This window comes from Gopherus flavomarginatus, chromosome 1, assembly GCF_025201925.1.
Source record: "Gopherus flavomarginatus isolate rGopFla2 chromosome 1, rGopFla2.mat.asm, whole genome shotgun sequence".
Lineage (NCBI taxonomy): Eukaryota > Metazoa > Chordata > Testudines > Testudinidae > Gopherus > Gopherus flavomarginatus.
This window is the reverse complement of record NC_066617.1, coordinates 421888-441697: the sequence shown is the minus strand read 5'-3', so window position 1 is coordinate 441697 and position 19810 is coordinate 421888. Positions and strand designations below refer to the sequence as shown.

At 50.7% G+C, this 19810-nt stretch overlaps 1 protein-coding gene across 1 annotated transcript in view; it reads left to right on the top strand.

The window, feature by feature from the left end:
• LOC127039198 (acrosin-like) overlaps positions 1–12025 on the top strand; it is a 34721-nt gene extending 22696 nt beyond the window's left edge. The window contains exons 3-5 of the mRNA XM_050932501.1: positions 4229–4494; positions 10823–10968; positions 11255–12025. Of these exons, the coding sequence (XP_050788458.1) occupies positions 4229–4494; positions 10823–10968; positions 11255–12025 (1183 nt within the window). The remainder of the gene's footprint in view (positions 1–4228; positions 4495–10822; positions 10969–11254) is intronic.
• Positions 12026–19810: the final 7785 nt, after the last annotated feature.

Genomic DNA, 19810 nt, shown 5'->3' with positions numbered 1-19810 from the left:
TAACTGCCCCCTGAAACCGTCCCTCTCTGAGCCTTCAGCACGCCTGGTCCTCATTATCCCTCCTTTGTTTTACTGCTCCCCAGTCACTTACTGCAAGCAGCGCCATTCACGGGGTGCAGTACATCCCACCACTGCCACCAGTTGTCACGGAGTCACCGGGCGATGCTCTGGAACTGCTCCCCACCAAGCCAGTCAGGACTTTGGGGAGCCTCCTCTCCCTTGGAGCAGACTTGTTCAGGGCAAGAAGCTCACACGTCTTCACCTCCTGGGTCTCTCCTTGGAGCATTCAGCATCCTCTGCCCCTCCGTGCGCTTCCCACAGCGAGTCCACCCCAGCGGGGTCCTGGGGAAGCCACCGGGTCCTGCACCCCCACTTTGCAGTCAGACGTGACTCTCAGCCAGCCAGTAAAACAGAGGTTTATTCGATGACAGGAACAGGGTCTAAAACAGAGCTTGTAGATACAGCGAACCGGACCCCTCGGCCGGGTCCATTCTAGGGGGCAGTGAGCCAGACCCCCAGGTCTGCCCTCCACCCTTGACCCCAGCCAGCTCCAGACTAACAACCCCTCCCAGCCCCTCCTCTCTCCTCAGCCCCTTTCCCGGGCCAGGAGGTCACCTGATCCCTTTGTCTCCAACACCTTCAGCTGGCACCTTTGCAGAGGAGGGGCCCAGGCCATCAGTTGCTAGGAGACAGAGTGTCAGGCATTTAGATGCACTGGCCCTTTGCTCTGCCAGATACTTACGAACTGCCATGGGGACACTGAGGCACCAACACAGTATTCAGAGAAAACATTAAGAACTTTCCCAGTTCGTCACAGGCTGTAAATACAGCTGAAGCCCAGGAAGGGAATGGTCTTAAGTTTGTGTCTGCTGGGAAGAATGGCACTGTGACTAGGTTGCATCCAGTTAGTGTCTTAGCAAAATCCCAGAGATCAGATAAATCTGGTGCTTGTAGTTTGCCAGTTGCTAATGTGTGGTTGGAAAAGGGTGTAGCAACTCTGTCTAATCAGGGTGATACCCTAGCCAGGACACAAGGAGAGCAAAAAGGTGATTTAATTGTGTTACTTACTGACAGTTTGACGACTTGTAGTAAGAAGAAAAATATTCCTAAACTTCTTCATGGCCAAGGGAAGGAGAATGCTTCTAACCTGTTATCTAGAAAGTCTATAAGTTTTCCTAAAAAGGAATTGTGTAGGAATCTGCCTGATGGGCCTGAGGTGATTCTAAATGTAAGTGAGGCCCAAAAAGAGCCTGTGGTTGCTCAGGAAAGTGTTCCTTTAGAGCAAGCCCTAGGTAAAGAGGGTAAGGGCAAAAGTTCTGAGAGGGATGAATTGCTGCTTAGAAAAGCTCCTGGGGAAAGGAATCCTCAGGGTAATCTGTGCGAACAGTTTACTGCAACTGAAGGGTGTAAAAGTGATTTAATCAAGGAAGTTTCAGTTCCTAACAGCCAGAACTTTTCTGTTGTGAATGGATCCACTGACTTTCCTTTTGAAAGATCCAGTGGGGGTAGCTTTGAAAAGGTCTCAGATGGAGTAGAAGCTGTTAAGAAAGTTGAGCAGCCCTATAACCGCGTGGCTGTGTGTAGCCAGCTTGTTGGGATGACAATGGTGTTGGAATGTCTCCATGCTAATTCTGTAAGCGAGCAGTTTGTGCTTCAGGATCTGAGAACAGATTGGGTTACTGGTGTTTCAGAGCAGAATAATTTTATGGATAAAGGCTTGAGGATGCAGGGAAGAGCAAGCAAACTCTCACTGTCAGACCCTTTGGATTTGTGTGGTATCACTGTAAGACAGAGTCCAGCCTTGGAATTGGTAGCAGCTAAGAAATTAAAAGCTGGGGTTTGTGTTAATGCAAATTACCTGGCTGGCAGGGAGAAAAAAGACCTGCTAATAGCTGTTAGCACAGAGAGCCCACCCCATCAGCCAGTGAATGTGGTTAAGCAAGAGGAATCAGGGTTTGATCCTGCAGGACAAGGAGAAAAAAGAAAACTGAATTTTGCAAAGAGAAGCCAAAAGTTAACTCTAAAATTCCCAAACTCCAATGGTATTGAGCCAAAGGTCTGGCATAACAAACATAATTGTAAATGGACACTTGCAATGAATTTGTTGTTATTGCTAATGGTGATTTTTGTAACTAATGTGTTGCTATTACCAAGAATTGTAAGAATGTACCATGTGCCCAATCCTTTGGAAAGTCCCTTGAACATGTTGAAAGCAGTACATGAGAACATACTTTATGTTAAAAGGCCTTGTTATACTGATGTTTCACTGCTAGTGCCTGTAAACAGTCTTGGAACTTTTCACAGAAGAAAAGACATTCCAGACCGGATGTACTGTATGAAAAGGGAAACTGAGGCACACTACCATATTGCTTTCATGGCTAAATGCCAAGATTCCTACACTATAAACAACATTAATATCTATGTTAATTTGACGTTAATTTGGTTCCAAACATTTGCCAGAGCTTGTATAGATAAAATAGCTAGTTTCTTTAGCTCTTGGGAAGATCATATGAGACATACAGGAATCCTGCTGCAAAAGCAGATCCAATCCACTATTGTTCTAACCAAGTTTTACCTTAAGTTTGTAAAGAGATTCAATCATATTATTGAACATGAGTTTGGTAAAGCATTTCTGTTATACATTGATATAGCTTCTAACCCAGGACAAGCTGTAATAAGACAGAACTCAGGATAGGGGGCTCTTGGGATGCAGTCAGTGATGTTTGTGTCATCCCTTCCTGCATCAATTTTGCGTTGGGGGTGTGATGTTATTGATATAAACTGGGACCATATAGAACATGGGTTGCAACCAAGGTCCTGTAGTGGCACCAGATCCTATGTAAAGGGGGTCATATGAGGTGTCTAAGACCAGGTTATGGGTTACTGGTTATGATTATGCTGTCTGTATGTCTGTATCATTATGTAGTTGAAGTTATAAGTATTGGCTGTATACTGTCTGTATTTCAAATTGGTGCTGCAGTTCTGGGAAACACCCCAGACAAGTTGGTGTTACCTCTGCTTAGCCGGCTTGATGGCCCATTAAGGACCATCAGCTACACAACTGACCCATTGAGAGGAGGCAGATACGTCTTGTAACTCAGCAGGGTGTGCAGGAACTGGCCCATGTGACTGCAAACTCCATTTTGCTGTAATTTTCCACAGTAAGAACAAAGAAGTGTTCTTACACCTGGAAGTGCCTATATAAGGCTGATGCCTCATCTCCATCTTGTCTTCAATCCTGCTTCTTACCTCTGGAGGGACTTTGCTACAAACTGAAGCTCTGCACAAAGGACTGATGACCTATCCCAGCGGGGGATGTACTCCAGAGACTTGATTTGAACCTGCAGTTTACTCCATCACTGCTACAAGCCTGAACTAAGAACTTTGCCATTACTGTATTTAATTGATTCCATTTAACCAACTCTAGCTCTCATCTCTATCTTTTTCCTTTTATGAATAAACCTTTAGATTTTAGATTCTAGAGGATTGGCAACAGCGTGATTTGTGGGTAAGATCTGATGTGTATATTGACCTGGGTCTGGGGCTTGGTCCTTTGGGATCGAGAGAACCTTTTTCGTTTACTGGGGTGTTGGTTTTCATAATCGTTCATCCCTAGGACGGGTGGCACTGGTGGTCATACTGGGAAACTGGAGTGTCTAAGGAAATTGCTTGTGTGACTTGTGGTTAGCCAGTGGGGTGAAATCAAAGTCCTCTCTGTCTGGCTGGTTTGGTTTGCCTTAGAAGTGGAAAAACCCCAGCCTAGGGCTGTAACTGAAATTGGTCCTGAATTGGCACTCTCAGTTGGGTCCCACCAGAACCGCATTGTCACAGGGTGTATGATGTACGATGGGTGTTAGGAATCCATAGGCCTGGGTCTGTGCACTAACCCAGCTGTGTGTGTGACGTACGGTGGGTGTTAGGAGTTTGTGGTGCCCGGGTCTGTGCACTAACCAGCTGTGTGAGAGACATACGATTGGTGTTAGGAATCCATAGGCCTGGGCCTATGCACTAAGCAGCTGTATGTGTGAGACGTACAGTGGGTGTTAGGAATCCATAGGCCTGGGCCTATGCACTAAGCAGCTGTATGTGTGAGACGTACGGTGGGTGTTAGGAATCCATAGGCCTGGGTCTGTGCACTAACCAGCTGTGTGTGTGTGATGTACAGCGCGTGTTAGGAGTTTGTGGTGCCCAGGTCTGTGCACTAACCCAGCTGTACGTGCATGTCTAGGCTTCTGGCTCGGTGGAGGATTGTGATTGGCATCTCAGAGCTCTCCCACCTGTCAGCCTTAGCGCAGATCCGCTCAGTGCACAGGGCTGTGCTGCATCAGGAGTACAATCCACGCAAGGAGACAAATGACATCGCCCTCATCCAGCTTGACCGTCCTGTGACCTTTGATGACCTCACACAGCCGGCTTGCCTGCCCAGCGCACACATGGCTGTCACCACCTTCTCCCCCTGCTACGTCAGTGGTTGGGGCACCACCACCCAGAACAGTGAGGGGCTGTGTGCGCGGGTGCCACCTTCTTACCCTGGGGGGGTCTAGGAGAGAGACAGACCCAGCCCTTACTGCTGGGCTGCCCTAGATCAGCCACACACGGGGACACGCACACTCAGCTAGTTGCATGGGGATGCACATGCAAATACATGTGCGGGTACCACACATGCAGATACCCTCATGGCCACATGCATGCATTGCAGTTATGAATGGGGGCACACACAGGGGTTGGAAAATGCATTGCACGTCCCTCCTGCCCCATACTGCCAGTAGCCCCTTGGATGAGGCTCACTTACTCCTCTTGTGTGGACAGAGAGGCAGGTGCTGCCTGGCACTGTACCTGAGCTATTGCTGGCCAGCTACTCCAGTGGTGTGAATGGTGAATGCTGGGCTGAGAATACTTGCCACCTGCTCTGCACAGGTGTAGGTGACACACAGTGCTGGGCAGTGGCATGGAGCTGCAGCCGTTATTGGTGGGGGGTGTTATCATTCATGGTCAATTTGTCCATCAGGGTGAATTTGCATGGCAGTGACACCAGGGGGTTCCTGTACCGTGCCATCCTGCAGTACCAAATCCTACTGAGCCCCTAACACGCCAGGAATCAGACAAGCTGCTGGCTGGTCAGGAGTCTGCACTGGGCATTTTGCTCTGGGCACAGTCACCTGCCAAGGCACGCCAGCAGGTGCTGTTAGCTTCTTAACAGGCCGCACAAAGAACCTATATGAAAGGAGCTGGGCTGTGACTGTGGTTGGGGTGGCCAGAGTTAGAAAATCCCTTTTCTACCCCCTTGTCTGTCAGGGGTGTCCCACTGCTCAGGGAGGAGCTGGCTGGGGAGGATAGTGTTGGTCAGTCGGGGGCCAGGTTAAACAGCCTGTCTGGGAACAAGAAGCCCAGGCAGGCAGAGCTATCTCTTGGATAGGGCAAATCGAGGTGACCGCTCTGGGTCCCATGCTTTGTGGGGCCCTGTGGGCTGGTGCGATTGGCCACCATGGTCGGTCCCAGAAAGATGAATCGATCACTTCTGCCTCGGGCCCCACAACGCCGAGAGATGGCCCTGCAGGCAGGGAATGTGCCAAAGGACAGAATGGCCCAATGGAGCCATGGCGAAGGGCTACTGGAACCTGTGAGAAACCCGAAGCAGAGGGTTTGGAGAAGAGATTTGGGGTTGTTGTTTCTGAGCTACTGTCCGCATGGTGACTGGAGCCCTCTCCGATGGTGACTTTTGGGAACTTGGTCCCATGTGAGAGAGCAGTTCTGTCTGCGCCGCTCACTGGCCTTTGCAGGCTGGAGCAGAATTAGCCAGTGGACTGACTGAACACGTGCCAGCTCCTTCTAAGGGAGCCTGGAGAAAAGCTAGCAGGGTGCTGCTCTTCACAAAGCGAGCACCGAGTGATGTGCCAGTTACGGGTGTAACTTCTGTCCCTGTTGTGTGTCTTGTGGTAGGCTGCGGGGGAGCGGGGAGCAGGGGACGGGGTCTGGCTGCTGGAGGCCCCAATCCAAGCGGCTCAATCCGGCCAGGCCGCCCTGTCAGCCGCGCCGCGCTCTGCATTGGGAGGGAAATCCCAGACCTTTTTAGATTTTTACAAAGTCCTCCCAGACGGCTATTTAAACCCCCCAAATCCGGACATGTCTGGGATAATCCGGAAGTAAGGTAACCCTAAAACCATGTGGCTGGCAGACAGACACTAGGGTGGCCAACTTTCTAATAGATAAAACACAGACACTCTAGCAGTAGTGCCAGAAGCTCTGTCCCTTCCCCTGAGGCCCCACTCCAGTCCTGCCTTGTCCCCCCTAGGACCCACCCCTGCCCTGCCATTCCCCCCAGGTCTCACCTTGCCCTGTCTCTTCCCCCAAGGTCTCGCCCCACCCCGCCCCTTCCTCCTGAGTCTTCACCCCCTGTTCACTCCTCTCCCCCTCTCCCTGTCACTCGCTGCTCTTCCCCTCCCCCTCCCTTCTACACTAGTATTTGCAACTGCTTCCAGTGCAGGTGAAGGCCTGGCCCTATCGGAGTCCGTGGGAATTGAGTATCTTCTGCCTAGTTCTTGAAGTTCATGTTTGCTTCCCTGCTGTAGGTCATTACTGAAATTGCCATATAGGACCTGACCTAAGCTACTCCCCATAGTCCCACTTCTCATCTACTGACCAGACACCACAAGTCTGTTTACTAGGGGTGGGGCAGGTGAGGAGGCACTGTGCCATCCTCTGCACCAGTCCCTACCCAGCCAGGGCTGCCTCCTCCCTGCATCTGGCAGCTGCAGCTCCAACCCCTGGCTCTTCAGTGGCATTAACCTGCCCATAGAGCATTAGCCGCTTTCCCCAGTGTCTCTGCTTTCTCGTCTGCAGGTTCTACATAGCAAAGTGCACTTCTCCAGGCTATTAACATGCTTTCTGTGTGACACTAAAACAATGGATAATGAGGAACCAGCTGATTTCTTTGGACTTTCCAGAGGCCTTTGATGGGGTCCTCTGGAAAGAGTGTTAGGGAAAGTCAGCCAGTCCTGGGGGGAGAGGCTGAGTGCTGTCTTGGATGAGAAACTGGCTAAGAGACAAGAACAACTAAATGGTCATCTTTCATCCTGGCTGAAGGCGAGCAGCAGGGAGCTGTACCAGGACTGGGGCAGGTTCTGGAAAGGGGGCTGTGCAGCAAGGGGCAGGTCTTGCAGCTGACACAGTCAGTTCCAGAGAAGACAGTGAGGCCCGTCAGAGGGACCGGAGCCAGCTGGGCATGGGCAGCACGAAGGCAGATGGAAGTCAGTGCTGGGCGCTGCACGGTGGAAGGGCTAACTGGACCAGCTCACGCCTTGCTGGGTTCTAACCTAACTGTAACCACAGAGCCCTGCAGCCCAGTGAAACTTCTGCTCAATGTGCAGCAGCCACCGCAGCCGCAAAGGGTCTGTTCGGGTGCATAAGGTACGGGATAGCACGTAACTGGATTGTTAGTGCAGCAACTGGAGTGCCCTCCTCCGGGAACTGTGCTATACTGGTCACTGGGTTGGGAGGGAGGGACATTCAAAGACGGGCCGAGAACCAGCAGATCTGTGAAGAGAGACTGGGATTGTCTCTTGCCTTAGAGGGGAGACATATAAGTCATGGAGGGATTCAGAAGAATGACTGGGACAGAGAAACCTGTCAGCCAGCAGAGGATAGGTTGTTGGAAGGCTGACCTGCCAGGAGTACTGCTTAGTGTGAAACACAATTGTTACCTTCTCTAGTTCCCCTTTTCCCTTCAACCCTCCCGCCCTGCCAGTTGACAGCAGATCAAACCTCTCTTCTGCCAGGAGGCCTGCAAACCCTCAGCATCAGCTAGGCAGTGGGGGAACTGGCCCCTTGGCTCGTCCTGCTGACCAGCGTTGTCTCACTGCTCTCCCTGAAGCCACCTGTTGTCTTTTGGTCTTAGAGGGGGAGCTCCTGGGGCAGGGACTGGCTCATTGGTCTGCATTTGAACAGCACCTGGCAGTGAGACCCGGACCTGGGTCTGGCATGCATAGGCACTCCCACCGTTCACATAAATAGCAATAACAGCGTTAAACTCCCGGGGCAGGGACTTTCTGTCTTTTTTGCTTAATGGCTGCATGGTCCACGGCCCAGTGAGGCCCTACCTGCAGTGGACACAGTGCCGGGAGCACTGGTGGATGGCCGCCTCCTGCTCAGACAGCACTTTCGGCTTCATCTGCCAATGGGATTTAACACCAGGACCATGGCCCATTGACCTGCCTTGGAGACCTAGCAGGGGGTGACGGAAAGTCAGAGAATAGCTCCACTGCTGCCGGTGAGCACGCTCACAAACAGTGGTGATGGGTAACTGTCCTGCTGCCCTGGCGCTGTCCCATAAAGCTCTGTACCCACATTCACAACAACCCCTATCCAGGCCAGAGAGCACCAGAGAGGAGGCTGAAGCCAGAGCTGGGAAAAGCAGGGCCAAGCTGGCAGGCAGAGGGCTTGGAGCCCTCCATGGATGGGAGCTACTCACACAGCATCACAGTAGCCAGCATCCTTTGTCCGCCTCATTCAGCCTGGACACAAGGCCAGCCGTGGCCACAAACATGCTCCAATTCAGCTACACCAAACCAACCTGGCTGCGGTGCTCCAGGCTCTGTGAGTCAGGCTGGGCTCTCACCACTTGTTGTACAGAGCTACACGCACTCAGCCTCAGTCCAGCATGCATCAGGCACCATGCACGTATGCACACACCTCTGCCTCATGCTATGCTCACGGCATGGCTACCTTGGCGGGCCCAGCCCATTTCATGGTCTCAGGGTTAATCTTCAAGGTCCTCCACAGAACTGGTGCCAGATACCGCCGAGAGCACGTGTCCATGACACCTATGCGCTGTCAGCCACACGGAGAAAGCCTGTGAAGCAGAAGCCAGGCTTTCTGGGCAGCTGGGACGAGGTGTTGTGGCCCATTAGTGAGGAAAGGCAAATGAGCACAGATCTCACAGCAGCCTCAAGAGTTAGAGTCACGTCTTCGCCTCACCCCAGCTGCCGTGGGGAGAAAGAGATGGAAACAATCACTAAAATCCCCAGGTGCCCTGTGTGGGTCTTGGTGGCCAGTTGGCTCTGGCCTTGTTGGGTGCCGTGGCTGGGAGGCGTGCCATCCCTGGGGTGACCGACTAGTGATGACTTGACAGTTACTCATGGCAATGGGAGGGGGAATAGGACAGTGGTTGAGAGGGGCCTAGGCTGCCACCCCTTCCCCCGCAGCCGTTGCCTTTGGGCCCTAATGTAGTTCCCATCTTTAAAAAAAGGGAAGAAGGAGGATCTGGGGAACTACAGGCCAGTCAGCCTCACCTCAGTCCGTGGAAAAATCATGGAGCAGGTCCTCAAGGAATCAATTCTGAAGCACTTAGAGGAGAGGAAAGTGATCAGGAACAGTCAGCATGGATCCACCAAGGGCAAGTCATGCCTGACCAACGTGATCGCCTTCTATGAGGAGATAACTGGGTCTGTGGATGAGGGGAAAGCAGTGGATGTGTTATTCCTTAACTTTAGCAAAGCTTTTGATACGGTCTCCCAAAGTATTCTTGCTGGCAAGTTAAAGAAGTATGGGCTGGATGAATGGACTATAAAGTGGATAGAAAGATGGCTAGATCGTCGGGCTCAACAGGCAGTGATCAACGGCTCCATGTCTAGCTGGCAGCTGGTATCAAGCGGAGTGTCCCAAGGGTCGGTCCTGGGGCTGGTTTTGTTCAGCATCTTCATTAATGATCTGGAGGATGGCGTGGACTGCACCCTCAGCAAGTTTGCAGATGACACTAAACTGGGAGGAGTGGTAGATACACTGGAGGGTAGCGCTAGGATACAGAGGGACCTAGACAAATTAGAGGACTGGGCCAAAAGAAACCTGATGAGGTTCAACAAGGACAAGTGCAGAGTCCTGCACTTAGGATGGAAGAATCCCATTCACTGTTACAGACTAGGGACCGACTGGCTAGGCAGCAGTTCTGCAGAAAAGGACCTAGGGGTTACAGTGGATGAGAAGCTGGATATGAGTCGACAGTGTGCGCTTGTTACCAAGAAGGCCAGTGGCATTTTGGGCTTTATAAGTAGCGGCATTGCCAGCAGATCAAGGGACGTGATCATTCTCCGTTATTTGAGATTAGTGAGGCCTCATCTGGAGTACTGTGTCCAGTTTTTGGATGCACAAGACAAGAAGGATGTGGAAAAATTGGAGAGAGTCCAGGGGAGGGCAACAAAAATGATTAGGAGGCTGGGGCACATGACTTATGAGGAGAGGCTGAGGGAACTGGGATTGTTTAGTCTGCAGAAGAGAAGAATGAGGGGGGATTTGATAGCTGCTTTCAACTACCTGAAAGGGGGTTCCAAAGAGGATGGATCTAGACTGTTCTCAGTGGTGGCAGATGGCAGAACAAGGAGCAATGGTCTCAAGTTGCAGTGGGGGAGGTTTAGGTTGGATATTAGGAAACACTATTTCACTAGGAGGGTGGTGAAGCACTGGAATGGGTTCCCTAGGGAGGGGGTGAAATCTCCTTCCTTAGAGGTTTTTAGGTCAGGCTTGACAAAGCCCTGGCTGGGATGATTTAGTTGGGAATTGGTCCTGCTTTGAGCAGGGGTTGGACTAGATGACCTGAGATCCCTTCCAACCCTGATTTTCTATGGTTCCATGCTGGAACAGGAGTCAGAATGACAGTTCCTGGGGCCCATGGGGAGAACTCCTGGAGCCAGAACTGGCCTGTGCCGGGGCATTGAGACACGACGCCAGGGAGGGGAGGGGGTGCAAGGGCACACAAGGGAGGGGCAGAGCTGCGAGCGGGATCCGGGCTGGATGAACAGGGACAGAGCTGAAACCTTCTCCTTCCCTGTAGCCGTGGAGACAGCCGACATCTTGCAGGAGGCCAAGGTGCAGCTCATTGACATCACAACCTGTAACAGCAGCCGCTGGTACAAGGGGGCCATCGCCAGCAACAACCTGTGTGCAGGGTATGAGCAAGGAGGCATCGACAGCTGCCAGGTACGCAGGCTGGAGCCCTCTCACTGCACAGCCCCCACCCCAGCTCTAGTCCCTCTCCCCCTGCCCTCCTTGGGCATCACCAGCCTGTCCCCAGCCAGCAACCGCTGCCAGGTACACAGGCCCTGCCCCCCAAGTAACACCCACTCCCCCAGAAATGAGCACAGGGCCGGGGGAGAGCTGAGCTCTGTAGATATCAGGGCTGCGTGGGCTTGAGGGGCTGCAGCTGGTGCTAAGGAGTTGGAGAAGGTCACAAGCCCTCAGTAACACTCCTTTCCTCTTTCTGCAGGGGGACAGTGGGGGACCATTAATGTGCAAAGATGAGGTCACATCCCGATATTACGTGATTGGCATCACCAGCTGGGGCCAAGACTGTGCCCAGGCCTACAAGCTGGTCCTATACACCTCTACCCAGCCCTTTCTGGAGTGGATCCTGGCGAACACTGGGTTCCTGGAGCCTGAGGAGAAGACGACGCCTGAGGAGATTCTGCCACCACAGATCGTGCCCCTCCAGTCTCCTGCTGCTGCCACCAAACTTGCACCTGTCCTTCTCCCTGTCCTGCAAGAGCCAGTCGCCCCCCTGGAGCCACCCTACATACCTTCAGAGCCACCCTATGTACCCCCCGATCCAGTCATCCCCCTGCAACCACCCTACATACCTCCAGAGCCACCCTACATACCACCTGAGTTAGTTGCCCCCCTGAAGCCACCCTACATACCTCCAGAGCCACCCTACATACCCCCTGAGCCAGTTGCCCCCCTGGAGCCACCTTACATACCCCCTGAACCACCCTACGAACCCCCAGAGACACCCTACATCTCCCCAAAGCCAGCCATTCTCCCAGAACCAGTGAGCCCACACAGACCATCCCTCACCCACAAAGCCATTTATCCCCCACAAATTAATCTCCCCAAAGCCAGTTATCCCCGCAGACCAGTAATTGTTCTGAAACTACTGATCCCTCCAAAGATATACACCCACACCCGTCACAAAAAGAGCAGCCCCTCCCCACCAGCTGTCTCGGCCCTGTCTGCACCCCAGAGGCCTGGAATTGCCTAGGACTTAAAGAATGACTGAGACAAACTGGGAAGAAGGGTCTTGACTCCACCTCTGGGGGGGGAATGTAGTGGCTGGAGGGGACCAGCAGAGCCTGTGCACTGAGGGACAGTGATCTGAGTGACCCAGACCACGTATGCATTACATGTGTTGAATTTCCCTCTGGCTGCCCTTCTGGTCTGTTTAGCCTAGGGCCCTTGGAAGGCACCAGTGTCCCGGCTTCTCCCCAGGAACTGAGGCATGTGCCTAGATGTCTCAGCGCTGCTCAGGCAGCAGGCCAACGTCACACACATGGAGGCCCTGTAGAGGCTGCTCATAGGGGCCCATCTGTATGTTCATCCATCCCCCGCTGCATGCACCTTCCTCAAATAATCTGCAACCCCACAGAGGTGGCGACTGAAAGGACAAGGATGGTGAGGGGAGCATGCAGTGTCCTGCTCTCCTGTGAGTCCCTTTCAGCCCCTGGTTTCCTGCAACCACAGTTCTGCAGCCAAGATCAATGTGAGGCGTGGGGAAAGGAGTGATGGTAGACAGTCTGGCTCCTGTGTTGCCATGGGTAACTGAGGCACACAGGACATCTGTGGCAGAGCCAGAATTGAATCCAGAGCTCCTGAGTGGCAGCCCTTTGCTTCAGCTACCTGGGCTCTTTCCGGTCATTAGCCCCTTGGTGTTTCTCAAAAGCCTCACGCCCAGGGAGGCTGGGCCTGCCTGCAGCGCTTCAGTTACGTTGTATGTGGGATCAAATGTATCTGCAAGGGCCTCACCCCTTTGTGACATGGAGGGGTGAGGCCAATTCAGTCACTCCCAGGTGGTACAAATGAATTGGACTGTACCTCAGTTGTTCTCACCTGGCTGCTGTTCAGCCACCTGAGGAGATCAGTGCACACTAAGCTAGGGCCAAAGCCTCCACATTGGCTCCCTCACTGATGTACACAAAGCCACACTTTGCAGTGCTACACCCCCCTTACGCAGTGCGACTCCCTCAAGCTGATGCCAAAGGCACAGGCGCTTTGTAGCTAGTGCTCCTAGAGGCCCAGGACTGCTTGTCCATTGCCCAGCATGGGAATCTATGGGACAGTTCTCAAAGAATAAAAATGATTCCTCACCGGAGTAATTATGACCCTGCTCCCTTCCTCCCGAGTCTTGGGGAAGCATTCGCAGAGTAGGAGGGCATACAGGATGTTTGGGGTCCATTTGTGCGTTTGAAAGCCTGGATGAGTGGCCCCAAAGGATGCTGTTTTTAGGGATTCCGACCTTGCCTGTTGTGCGAGCGTTCACCCTGACTTTGTGGATCCACATGGGCAATTGCCTTGAAGAGCCAGCCGGATGGGAAAGAATGAGTCTGGGGAGCTGGGAGAGAGGGAGGTAAAAGCAAAATCACGGCCCAGTCCCCTCCCACACTGCCATCAGCTGCAGAGCTAGAAACAAAGAATGGAGGTCACACGTACCAGCGGGGGACTGGAAAGCAGGGCCTCTGACAAGGACTTACGGGTCACAGTAGAAACCAACTGAAATGAACTCCCAGGGCAATGCTGTGCTAGGAGAGTACATGTGATCTTTGGCTGTGTTAGCAAGGGGATATCAGGCAGGACTATATATTACCTATATATACAGGTTTCGTGAGACCATTGCTGGATACTGTATCCAGTTCTGGGCCTGCACTTCCATAAGGATATTGATAAATTGGCAAGTATTAGGCAAAGAGCTATGAGAACGTTTCAAGGTCTGGGAAACATGCCTTAGAGTGAGAGACAGGTTGAGCAGTGACTTGACCATGGTCTATAAGTACTTACAGGGGGAGATTTCTGATAGCACAGGCCTCTTTACCCTAGCAGACAAACGCAGAACAAGATCTCAGGGCTGGAAGCTGGAGCAAGACATATTCAGAGTAGGAATAATGCACAATTTAATGATTATGTTCTCGTCTGATGTTAAAATCTTCCAATGCACCTTGCTCTCCTATGGCTACTTGGGCACTCAGGCTCCCTGGCGTTCCCCACCACTGAAGAACGCTGATACCAGCCGCAGGGAGTTTATGAGCCTCAGACAGGCACCCCCTATTCCTCATTCAAATCCACTGTGCCCACAGGAAGTGACTACATTAGAATTACACGGGAGGAGAATTGTTTTCAAAGGCCTCACCCTTTGCAGCAGGCTGACTTCTCTGGCAAGGTGTCCCCATTGCCGTCACACTCATAGACTCATAGACTCATAAGTCAGAAGGGACCAATCTGATCATCTAGTCTGACCTCCTGCACAAGGCAGGCCACAGAACCCCACCCATCCAATTTTATAACAACCCCTATCCCAGGACTGAGTTATTGAAATCCTCAAAAATGGTTTGAAGACCTCAAGCTGCAGAGAATCCACCAGCAAGCGACCCGTGCCCCACACCGCAGGGGAAGGCGAAAAACCTCCAGGGCACCTGCCAATCCGCCCTGGAGGAAAATTCCTTCCCGACCCCAAATATGGCGATCAGCTAAACCCTGAGCATGTGGGCAAGAGTCACCAGCCAGCACCCAAGAAGGAATTCTCCGCAGCAACTCAGTACCCATCGCATCCAACATCTCCCCGCAGACCATTGAGCAGACCTGTCTGGTAGTAATTCAAGATCAGTTGCCCAAATTAACGATCCTATCATAACATCCCCTCCATATACTTATCAAGCTTTGTCTTAAAGCCAGGAAAGTCTTTTGCCCCTACTACTTCCCTTGGAAGGCTATTCCAGAACTTCACTCCCCTAATGGTCAGAAACCTTCGTCTAATTTCAAGTCTAAACTTCCTAATATCCAGTTTATACCCATTCGTCCTCGTGTCTACATTAGTACTAAACTTAAATAATTCCTCTCCCTCCCTAAAGTTAACCCCCTTGATATATTTATATAGAGCGAGCATATCCCCCCTCAGCCTTCTTTTGGCCAGGCTAAACAAGCCAAGCTCTTTGAGTCTCCTTTCATAAGGCAGTTTTTCCATTCCTCGGATCATCCTTGTAGCCCGTCTCTGAACCTGTTCCAGTTTGAATTCATCCTTCTTGAACATGGGACACCAGAACTGCACACAGTATTCCAGATGGGGTCTCACCAACGCCTTATATAACGGTACTAACACATCCTTATCCTTGCAGGAAATACCCCGCCTGATGCATCCCAAAATCGCATTTGCTTTTTTAACAGCCATGTCACATTGGCGACTCATAGTCATCCTGCTATCAACCAGTACCCCAAGGTCCTTCTCCTCCTCCGTCGCTTCCAACTGATGCGCTCCCAACGTATATCCAAAATTCTTATTATTAATTCCTAAATGCATGACCTTGCACTTTTCACTATTGTATTTCATCCTATTTCTATTACTCCAGTTTACAAGGTGGTTCAGATCTTCCTGAATAGTATCCCTGTCCTTCTCCGTGTTAGCAATACCCCCCAGCTTCGTGTCATCCGCAAACTTTATTAGCACATTCCCGCTCTTTGTGCCAAGGTCAGTAATAAAAAGGTTAAATAAGATCGGTCCCAAAACCGATCCTTGAGGGACTCCACTGGTGACCTCCTTCCAGCCCGACAGTTCACCTTTCAATACGACCCTCTGGAGTCTCCCCTTTAACCAGTTCCTTATCCACCTTACAACTTTCATATTCACTCCCAGCTTTTCCAATTTAACTAACAGCTCCCCGTGTGGAACCGTGTCGAACGCCTTACTGAAATCTAGGTAAATTATATCTACCGCATTTCCTTTATCTAAGTAATCCGTCACCTTCTCAAAGAAGGAGATCAGATTGGTTTGGCACGATCTACCTTTAGTAAATCCGTGTTGCAATTCGTCACAATTACCATTGACCTCTATGTCCTTAACTACTTTCTCCCTTAAAATTTTTTCCAAGACCTTACATACTACAGATGTCAAGCTAACAGGCCTATAATTACCCGGATCACTCTTATTTCCTTTCTTAAAAATAGGAACTACATTAGCAATCCTCCAGTCATACGGCACAACCCCCGAGTTTATCAATTGCTTAAAAATTCTCGCTAACGGGCTTGCAATTTCACGCGCCAGTTCCTTTAATATCCTCGGATGGAGATTGTCCGGGCCCTCCGACTTCGTCCCATCGAGCTGTTCAAGTTCGGCCTCTACCTCAGTTGCGGTAATATCCACTTCCATATCCACATTCCCGTTTATCATCCCTCCATCATTGCAAGGTTCCTCACTAGTCTTATTAAAAACTGAGGCAAAGTACTTGTTTAGATATTGGGCCATGCCTAGGTTATCCTTAACCTCCATTCCATCCTCAGTGTATAGCGGCCCCACTTCTTCTTTCTTTGTTTTCTTCTTATTTATGTGGCTGTAGAACCTTTTACTATTGGTTTTGATTCCCTTTGCAAGTTCCAGTTCAATGTGGCTTTTAGCCTTCCTCACTTTATCCCTACATGTTCTGACCTCAGCAAGGTAGCTTTCTTTACTGATCCTGCCTTCCTTCCACTCCCTGTAAGCTTTCTGCTTTTGTCTAATCCCCTCTCTGAGTTGCTTGCTCATCCAGTTTGGCCTACATCTCCTGCCCATGGTTCTTTTCCCCTTTCTCGGGATGCAGGCTTCCGACAGTCTCCGCAGCTGTGACTTAAAGTAATTCCAGGCCTCCTCCACATTTAAATCCACTAATTCCTCCGTCCAATCCACTTCCCTAACTAATTTCCTTAACTCTTTAAAATTAGCCCTCGAGAAGTCAAAAACCCTAATCCCAGATCTACATTTGTTTATCCTTCCATCTAGTTTGAACTGAATCAGCTCATGATCACTCGAACCAAGGTTGTCCCCTACTACCATTTCTTCTATGAGGTCCTCACTGCTCACCAACACCAAATCTAAAATGGCATCCCCTCTTGTAGGTGCTTCAACTACTTGATGAAGAAATCCATCTGCTATCACATCCAGAAAAATCTGACCCCTATTATTCGTGCAAGTACTAGTCCTCCAGTCTATATCCGGGAAGTTGAAGTCCCCCATAATCACACATTTCCCCTTTGTGTTTACTTCATTAAAGACATTAAAGAGGTCTCTATCCATATCCCAATCCTATCCCGGCAGTCTGTAGCACACCCCAAGCACTATCTCAGGGGAAGCTCTAGTTGCTTTTTTACCCAGTGTGATTTTTGCCCAGACAGACTCTGTCTTATCCATTCCATCGCTTCTTATTTCGCTACAGTTAATTTCATCATTGATGTACAAGGCTACTCCACCACCTTTGCCTTTCTTCCTGTCTTTTCTAAACAGCACATAGCCTTCAATACCCGTGCTCCAGTCATGAGTACTATTCCACCAGGTTTCGGTAATCCCTACAATATCCGGCTTCACTTCCTGCACGAGTAACTCCAGTTCCTCCATCTTGTTACCTAGGCTCCTCGCATTAGTGTACAGACCTTTTAATTTTCGGCGTTTGGCGTCAGTGACATTCTTTCCCCCGTCGTGCACAAACTTTCTACCACCAGCATCACCCGTTACTCTGGTTTCTACTCCACTATTCCTCCTTGGATCAATTCTTTGGTCCGCAAGGGTATCCCCTCTCACTTTGTTTACTTCCCTCTCCAGGTTATATTCTGGCGTGGAGATCTCCCGAACATCTCCCAACCATCTCCCCCAACCTCCTAGTTTAAAGCTCTCTTGATGAGGTCGGCGAGCCTCCATCCTAGAATTCTATTTCCCTCCTTGCTGAGATGAAGTCCATCCTGAGCGAACAGTTGTCTATCCGTAAATGCTTCCCAGTGACCGTACATCCCAAAGCCCTCCTTATAACACCACTCCCTGAGCCATCTGTTGATCGTCATAATCTTGTCACTCCTTCGTCGCCCCGCTCTAGGAACCGGCAGAATCCCACTGAAGATCACCTGAGCCTCGATGTCTTTAAGCCTCTTCCCCAGTCTGGCATAGTCCTCCTTGATACAGTCCAGCGAGTAACTAGCCGTGTCATTCGTTCCCACATGAAGGATAATCAACGGATTCTTTCCCGCTCCCGCTAAGATCGTATTCAGCCTCAAGTCCACATCCTGTATCTTAGCCCCTGGCAGACAGCACACTCTTCTGTTCTCCCGATCAGGTCTAGTTACAGGCCTGTCTACTCTTCTCAGTAAAGAGTCTCCAATCACGTAGACTTGCCTTTTCCTGGCGACAGTGCGATTCTCCGGTCTATCCCCCACAGCAGCTGGCCGCGATTCCTCTCGATTTGAATTCGCCCTTACAATCCTCCTAGGGCTCGTACTTGATGTCGCCTCCACTGACAGCTCCCCTCCATCTGCAGGACTAGCTGCTTGCCTCTTCTTCCTCGCCCTTTCTCCTTCAGCAGCCTGCTGTGTTCCATCTTCATTTCCCAACTCAGCAAACCTATTCCTGAGTTCTATTTGTCCATCGCTGGCCCGTCTTATCCTCTGCCTGGTTCTCCTAGTGACATGCTTCCACCGTCCACTTTCCTCACCCAGCAGTCCCTCCTCAGAGTCCTTAGGTCCTGTTTTTATCCGTTCGCCTGAGCTTGTCCCCTGTGCCTCATCATGTCTGTGTTCCATCATCTGCTCAAATCCCCTTCTAAACTCAGCCAGAGTTTCCACTTGCATCTCCAGTCCCCTTACCTTTTCCTCCAGTAGCTCTATCAGGCGGCACTTCATGCAGATGAAACTCCTTTCAGGTGCTCCCTCTAGGACCATGTACATGCCGCAGCTACCGCACCCAGTCATCCTCAGTGTGTCTGCACCTGCTGCCTCTGCCTCCATCGTAGCGCTCAGAGGGAGGCTCTTGTCTGGATGGCTCGGCTCACACCTTCAGAACTTAGAAAGCTTTTCCTTGCTGGTGGATGGCCAGGTCTGGTGGGTTCCTGCAGATGGACGGGGGTGTGCAGCTGGAAAAGCTAAGCTCTCGAACAATGCTGACTTCCTAAGTGCATCTGTGGTGTATTGACTGCCCCGGCAGCACTAGTGAAATAAGTAATGATACTGAGTTCTTAGTTGCTGCTTTGCAAAGCCCTGTTTAAATACTCACTAAATACATCTCTGCTGTCAGTCTGTGCAGTACATGCTGCAGGTGTTAGCTGGGCTGCCCCAGTGCAAACTGTCAGCAGGGCCTCTTGGTAGATCCTGGCCAAACTTTACCCCTCCTCCTCCAGTGACACACCCCACCACACTGGGCACAGCTTCTTACTCACAACCGTGCACCATGCGGGGACAAGTGTCTGCCCACGTTCAGTGTAGATACATGCAAAGTAATGCACATTGGAGGGGAACATCAGAACTACTCATACACTGTACAGGGCTCTACCAGCTCAGAAAGTGACCTGGGTGCCAATGCAGCAGCTCAATGTGCAGCTGCAGTCAAAACAGCAAACAAGGTGCTGGGACGCATAAGGCATGGACTGGAGTCTAATGCCTTTATATATTCCAGGGTGCAGCCTGTCATAAACAGATAGCTAAGGGTTAATGTCTCTTCCACCTGAAGCACCTGACCAGAGGACCAATCAGGAAACCGGATTTTTTCAACTCTGGGTGGAGGGAGTTTGTGTCTGAGTCTTTTGTCTGTTTTCCTGCTTTCTCTGAGCTTTGGAAAAGTAGTTCTACTTTCTAATCTTCTGTTTCTAAGTGTAAGGACAAAGAGATCAGATAGTAAGTTATATGGTTTCTTTTCTTTGGTATTTGCATGAATATAAGTGCTGGAGTGCTTTGATTTGTATTCTTTTTGAATAAGGCTGTTTATTCAATATTCTTTTAAGCAATTGACCCTGTGTTGTGTCATCTTAATACAGAGAGCACATTTGTATGTATT